This window comes from Dipodomys merriami, unplaced genomic scaffold (genome assembly GCF_024711535.1).
Source record: "Dipodomys merriami isolate MVZ:Mamm:240054 unplaced genomic scaffold, mDipMer1.0.p SCAF_25, whole genome shotgun sequence".
Taxonomy (NCBI): Eukaryota; Metazoa; Chordata; class Mammalia; order Rodentia; family Heteromyidae; genus Dipodomys; species Dipodomys merriami.
The window spans coordinates 9,080,011-9,087,409 of record NW_027203937.1 but is presented as its reverse complement, the minus strand read 5'-3'; the positions used below and the strand labels follow the sequence as shown (position 1 = coordinate 9,087,409).

The following is a 7,399-nucleotide window of genomic DNA, read 5'->3' as shown; positions in this document are numbered from 1 at the left end:
GGAGAATAAGGAAGTGTTACCACACTGATAGAAATCTCTCAGGGATCTGTTGGTTTCCCCTTTATCAACTTCCTATTTCCAGAGTTCTACAAGGTCATTCCTGGAATCCAATCACAGTTTGTGCCTGGAGCAACTTTTCTCACATTCAGTCTATCACATGACAGGCTCGACCAACAGAGAATGAGAACAGGTTTGCCTGGAACACACCAGCTGCTGGGAAGACCTGGCTATATGATCTCAGCTCCTCACAAAACTACTAGCTGATGGGTTTTGTTGGTCCCCAGACAAGTGTGGAGCTTAGGGATTAGGGTGCAGAAAAATTGGAAGGCGTAGGCCTGGCAAGATAGGCTGAGCTACCTACAAAGAAGCTGCAGGAGAGGAGAAACCTCACCCTTTGGCAGCTACTTCTGTCTTTCTTTCTTTCTTTCTTTCTTTCTTTGTTTTTCCTTGCTTTACCCCTCTCTAATCCTCTTTCCCTTCCCTTCCCTTTCCCTGCCCTCCCTTCCCTTCCCATCCCTTCTCTTCCAATGCCTTCCCCTCCCTTCACTTCACTTCCTCTCTCCTTCCCTCCCTTTCTCTCCCATCCCTTCCTCACCTCTAATTGTCATTTCCCTTCTTCCTTCCTCTCCCTTTCTATTTGCACACAATGACTCCCAAGTCTGTGTGTGAGAACAATTACAATGTGAAGGACACCACTGGATCCTATAATATTCAGAGCATTAATTTCTCTTACCTGGTCAGAGATTTCTAATGAGGGGTGAAAAGATAGGGAAGTCTGAAAGGACTCCCAGATATTTGCATAACACAACTGCAAATCATAGCACTTGCTGAAGCAGTAATGAAAGACAGCCAAAGCTCCTCTGGGGATCTTTTGAGTTTGTTCACATCAGTGGGAAACCAAAGGGAGAGGTCAGTAGACAGCATGGTATGATGGACTTCAAGAAAGAAGTGAACTGGGCATAAAATATGGAAATAATTACAAGACACAGTGGTCAGAACCATGAGAGGGAAGGTGACAGTCCGGAAACCTGGGATACTCCCACAAATACTGAAAACTCGACACATGAGGTAAATCAGTATATACTGCAGGAAACATGTAATGGAGACTTCTACGGATGGAATTCTTAATATGCGAGGTCTGTGAGCTGACTGTGTGGTGAGCTAATATTTTAGAAGGAAATGGTTTGGTCAGTTGTCCCTTGGGCCAAACATACCTTATTGTTTAACTCAAATGGAGTCACAATATTTTGTCTTGAGTCATGAAAATGAAAACAGGACCAGATTCAGAAAGCCATTTTGTGGACAACAATTTGCAGTGACTGACAAGTACTGCCATTTGGTGGAGTGTGAGGAGAAGAAGGAAGTGTGAGCACACTGATAGAAATCTCTCAGGGATCTGCTAGGTTTCCCTTTTCTTCAACTTCCTATTTTAAGAGTTCTACGAGGTCATTCATGGAATCCAAGCCCCGTTTGTGCCTGGAGCAACTTTTCTCACATTCAGTCTATCACATGACAGGCTCGACCCATAGAGAATGAAAACATTTTGCCTGGAACACACCTGTTACTGGAAAGACCTGGCTCTTTGATCTCAGCTGCCCTCAAAACTAGAAACTGATGGGTTTTCTTGGTCCCCAGACAAGGGTGGAGCTTAGGGATTAGGGCAAAGAAAAATTGGAAGGAGTAGGCGTGGCAAGAGAGGCTGGGCTACTTACAGAAGAAGCTGCAGGAGAGGAGAAACCTCACCCTTTGGCAGCTACTTCTGAGCAGGAAGCCAGCATTTGGTCCTGATTTCCAGAGGGACACTGCAACCGATTGCTCCTGGAGGAATGGAGACCACAGAACGGAAATGCCAACGTTCTTCCCGGCCACCTGGGAAACATGCCCCGCTTCAGAAGCATGTGCCTTCTTTCCAGACAGCACTGGCTCCCAGACAGCACATGGGTCTGAGTTGGAAGAAACGTTCCCCGGTTGGTGCCGGCCTCCAGAACACAGGGAACACTTGCTACCTGAACGCCACCCTGCAGTGTCTGACCCACACAGGCCCACTTGCCAGTCACATGCTGCGCCGGATGCCTTGCCACCAGAAAACCTGCATGATGCGTGTGATGCAAGCTCACGTGAGGAGGGCTTTCCAGCGCTCTGGGGACATCATTCAGCCGTCGGATGCCCTGGGTGCCGGCTTCCACACGCACAAGCAGGAAGATGCCCATGAGTTTCTCCTGTTCCTCTTGGATGCTATGCAGAAATGCCAAGCATGTGGCCCTGAGGCCTTTGAGCTTCCAGCTGAGGAGCAAAGCCTGATCCGGGAAATCTTTGGAGGCTACTGGAGGTCTCGAATCGAGTGTCTGCAGTGCCATAGCATTTCAGACACCTTGGAGCCTTTTCTGGACATCACGCTGGAGGTCGCAGGAGCTCACAGTGTTGCCCAAGCGTTGGGAAGACTGGTAAAGCCGGAAGAGCTGAGTGGGGAAGACGCCTATCATTGTGCGGCTTGTCTGCACAAAGTGTCCGCTTCCAAGACCTTGACTCTGCAAAGTGCCTCAAAGGTCCTCATCCTCGTCCTGAAGAGATTTTCTTCCTGGACAGGGGACAAGGTTGACAAGGAAGTGCACTTTCCTGAGAGTCTTGATATGCAACCCTACATGTCTCAGCACACTGAGGGACCGCTGCTGTATGACCTCTATGCTGTGCTGGTTCATGCGGGGTCCAGCAGTCACACTGGACATTATTTCTCTTACATCAAAGCTGGCAATGGCCAGTGGTATAAAATGGATGACACTAAGGTGACCACCTGTGATGCTTCATCTGCATTGAGTCAGCGTGCTTACATCCTCTTTTATAGCCAGAAGAGCACTGATGGCGAGAGACACCCTGAGGATGTGTTCATCGGCAGGGACTCAGTAGATAACCAGGCAGAAGAAAAGGAGGGAAGAACACCCCAACCAGACAGGAACAAGCACTCTCCTCTGACACTTGTGGAGCCACAGCCAGATGTGCCAAGTACAGTGCTGAAAGAAATCTCCCTAGACCAATGGAAATTCTTCCAGGACCAAAACCGCCCAAAGTCTCAGTTACAACTCAGGAAAGTAGAGTTCACACAAGATGCCAATCTGGTCGTGATTCACCCCTCCAAACACACGGATGAGATGAGAAGAGAAAATCATGCTGATAAGGAAAATTCCTCACCCAAAACCTGTTGCCAGAACACAACAGGTCAGATCTCCAGAAATCAGAGCCAACAGCCTTGTGAGCACACCAGGGCCCGATCTCACAAGAGAAGGAACAAGCAAGGAAAGCAAGGAAAGAAGCCTCTGTTGGTGTACTCATAACCTCCTTGAGTTGTCACATTGGGTGTTGGTTCTGCCTCTTGATCTGTGGAGTCTGGCACTCCCCGGAGATTTTTACCTCAACAATAGTGGTGTATGACTGGAACATCAGGAATTTTCTGTGTCATTGGAGATGAGAAGCCAACGAACATGCATGTCCCTGCTGGCTTCAAAGGGCCTTCCTCGGATCTCAACCTCCTGTGTAGCTTGGGTTACAGGCCTGAGACACAGGGCCCTGCCAGGATCTCAGATGACCAAGTTTGTTTGTGCCCTATTGCAGAGTACAAAACCTGAAAAGTTGGGGACAATAAATTCCTGTGAATCGCATTAAATCAATTACATATCTTGTGTTCTATATCTCTGAACTTGTGACAACCAGAGATGAAATGTAAAAGTGAAGGATGAATGTGATAAAAAATGGTAATTGTAAGTACAAGTTGTCATGTCCAAAATGAGCTTTACTATGTCAGTGCGGGGGAGGGGGGTTTGGAGGGGAAGGATTGGAATTGGGATTGGGATTGGGAGAGGGGAGGTTGGGAAGGGATGTGAAGGGTAAACGAAGGAGGAGGCTGCAATGCTTGGTAAGAAATGTATGCATTATACTGCCCATGTAATTGTAACCCCTCTGTACAGTATGTTCACAAAAAACTAAAATAAAATTAAAAAAAATGGTAATTGTGTAGAAACAACCATGTGCAAACGGGCAAATTGTATTGTAACTGCTCTGAATCTCTGGAGAACTTCACATCGGAGGGTAGGAGAGAACTCTGTGTGATCAGTAGTACCGGTGAAAATCTACTGTGACAGTGTTTCAGAAGCTTTGAAAGTGAAAGGAATCCATCCCTGCAACCCTGAAAATGCTCCTGATGGAGCACAAGACCCTGCTGACTCTCCGCTCTGAACTGCTCTATGGTTTGCATGTTTGGGCCACTGCTGGTGGATCCATGGACATTAACTTTGTGATCTCACTGAAAGCAGTTTTCTGCCATTCTTGGGAAGAACGCTGTGTTATTGCTGGATTGATAGTGTGGGATAATATACATAGTACCATCATGGATGGAACTAACTAAATAAATAAATAAAGTGAAATGCCAAGTCATAACTACCTTGTATGTGTAGATATTGGGATGTGAACTCAGAATGTGGACACTGTTCCTTTGTTCTTTTGCTCTAGGCTAGCATGCTGCCTCTTGAGGCAGAGCTCCAATGTCCAATTTTAGGTAGTTAATTGAAGATCAAAGTCACTTAGACTTCCTGTCTGGCCTGGCTTTGAACAGAGATGCTGAGATGTCAGCCTCCTGAACAGTTAGAATTCCAGGGAGGAGCCACCAGTTCCCTAGAAGATTAGGACCATATCAGTCCACCAGTATTTTTTTCTTTTTTTTTTCCAATATCTGAGCCAGCCTAATGCCCACAACCTGAGTAATCAAACAGTGTTTTACTGAGCTTAATTCTGTATGTGGTCCAGTATTTTTGTTGCCTTCCAGTTGTTCTAGAAAGGGGTTTCAACATGTCAATGTATGTGTGTACTGCCTGTCAAATAAAAGTCTACAATACATTCTGTGGTTGTGTGGAAGATTGTGTGACCCCTTCTTGTACTCATTCCCTTTTTACTCTACTTCTCATGGTGAGTTTGTTTGGCAGGTATTTTTATATACAAAGGAGATGACAGATATTCCCAAAGGTTAATTTAGGCCCAATATCCTAGAGGGACTGGGTGATCTCAAGATCAAATACATTTCTCCCTGCTTCCATGTTCTTTACTGATGTAAGCCTCAAGAGGAGAAGCTAAGTCATTCTTCTACCTCTCTCATTGAGTGTGTTGGGAGGGAGGGTGGGGTGGACAGGCCTGCACACTGGACATAGACCTTGAACTCAGGACTGTCCTTTTGCAAAGGCTAGTCCTCTACCATTTCTTACTTTTTTTCTTTCTTTCTTCTCTTTTCTTTTTTCTTACTTTGCTTTTTCTTTAGGTCTCTCTGTCTTTCTTTCTGTCTTTTTTCTTTGTTTTTCCTGGCTTTCCCCCTCTCTAATCCTCTTTCCCTTCCCTTCCCTTTTCCTCCCCTCCCTTCCCTTCCCCTGCCTTCTCTTCCAATACCTTCCCCTCCTTTCACTTCATTTCTCCTCTCTTTCCCTCCCTGTCTCTCCCCTCCCTTTCTCTCCTCTGATTGGCATTTCCTTTCTTCCCTCCTCTCCCTTTCTATTTGCACACAATGACTCCCAAGTCTGTGTGTGAGAACAATTACAATGTGAAAGACACGACTGGATCCTATAATATTCAGAGCATTAATTTCTCTAACCTGGTCAGCGATTACTGATGAGGTGTGAAAAGATAGGCAACTCCCAGATATTTGCATAACACAACTGCAAATCATAGCACTTGCTGAAGCAGTAATGAAGGACATCCAAAGCTCCATTGGGGATCTTTTGAGTTTGTTGAAATCAGTAGGAAACCAAAGGGAGAGGTCAGTAGACAGCATATTATGATGGACTTCAAGAAAGAACTGAACTGGGCATAAAATATGGAAATAATTACAAGACACAGTGGTCAGAACCATGACAGGGAAAGTGACAGGCCGAAATCCTAGGATACTCCCACAAATACTGAAAAATGGACTCATGAGGTAAAACAGTATATAATGCAGGAAGCATGTAATGAAGATTTCTATGGATGGCATTGAAATGTTAACGTTTGAGGCAGTGACCACTTGTGGCTTCTTCCTGTCTAGCAAAACAACATGTGGTGGTAATCAAAACACCTGGTTGATTCTTTGCCTATGAAAGACTTGCAAATTCTTAGTTAGGGGCTTTCCTCCTAGGCTCTGCTGTGACCGAGTGTAGGAAGAGGCCTGAGCTGCAGCCCGTTTAAATGAAACAGTTCTAGAGTCTGACTCTAGGTGGTCTTCTTGAGGGGGGTCCTGCGACTTTGGCATAACATATAAGTGGGGGCTCGTCCGAGATACCCCCAAAGAGCCCCGAGATCTCAGACTCCAAAGGTAAAACAGCACTGTCTTTGTTAATTTCTCTTGCCCTGTTGTTTGTCTGCTTTACTTTTGCTTTCCTTTGTGAGGACGGCCACTCCAATTCATCAAAACGGTCTCACTTACAGGCCAACCCTGGAGGAACTGGGAGAGCTCCCAGATCCTCTTGTAGGACGGGTATAACCTTACTGTGTGGGGCTGGGGTCCTTGGAATCCCTCCCTGTGGGGTAGGGGGGTTGGAGGGGCGGAGATCCTTGGAACCACGCCCATGTGAATTTTGGGGCGGAGATAGGTTCCGTGTTGGGACGGAACTGACCAAGAGGGCCTCCTAACCGAGGGACTCATCAAAGAAAGAGAACTATAGACCCATTACTTTGATGAACATTGATGCAAAACTTCTCAACAAAATTTTGGCCAACCGACTTCAACAATTCAGCCAAAAAATCATACACCACGATCAAACAGGATTCATTTCAGGGATGCAAAGCTGGTTCAATATACGCAAATCAATTAATATTATTCATCACACATCAACAGGAGCGAAGATAAGAACCACATGGTTATCTCAATAGATGCAGAAAAAGCATTCGACAAGATCCAACACCCCTTTATGATGAAGGTTTTGGAAAAATTAGGAATCCATGGAACATTCCATACAATAAAGGCTGTATAAGACAAACCTACAGCCAGCATTATGTTTAATGGTGAAAAACTAAAGCCATTTCCTCTTAAATCAGGAACAAGACAAGGATGTCCACTCTCTCCATTTCTCTTCAGTCTAGTATTAGAATGCTTAGCTACAGCAATAAGACAAGATGCAAACATAAAGGGGATCCAAATAGGGAAGGAAGAAATAAAACTCTCCCTCTTTGCAGATGACATGATCTTGTATTTAAAGAATCCCATAGACTCCACTCCCAAATTACTCAAGCTGATTCAAAACTTTGGCAAAGTAGCAGGGTATAAAATTAACCCCCCAATATCAATGGCTTTTCTGTATGCCAACAATGAGAAAAGTGTGGCTGAAATTAGGAAAGTAACTCCATTTGTAATAGCCCCACAAAAAATAAAATACCTAGGAATTAACTTAAC

The 7,399-nt window shown here is 45.2% G+C and overlaps 1 protein-coding gene across 1 annotated transcript; it reads left to right on the top strand.

Moving 5' to 3' along the window:
- Nucleotides 1-1,826: 1,826 nt before the first annotated feature.
- On the top strand, nucleotides 1,827-3,329 carry LOC138836558 (ubiquitin carboxyl-terminal hydrolase 17-like protein 6). Its single transcript, XM_070035338.1, has one exon. The coding sequence runs from the start codon at nucleotides 1,827-1,829 to the stop codon at nucleotides 3,327-3,329; it is 1,503 nt and encodes a 500-aa protein (XP_069891439.1).
- Nucleotides 3,330-7,399: the final 4,070 nt, after the last annotated feature.

What these genes read in the sequence shown, in the direction of transcription:
- LOC138836558 (XM_070035338.1), top strand. Translation starts at nt 1,827, where the DNA reads ATGGAGACCACAGAACGGAAATGCCAACGTTCTTCCCGGCCACCTGGG.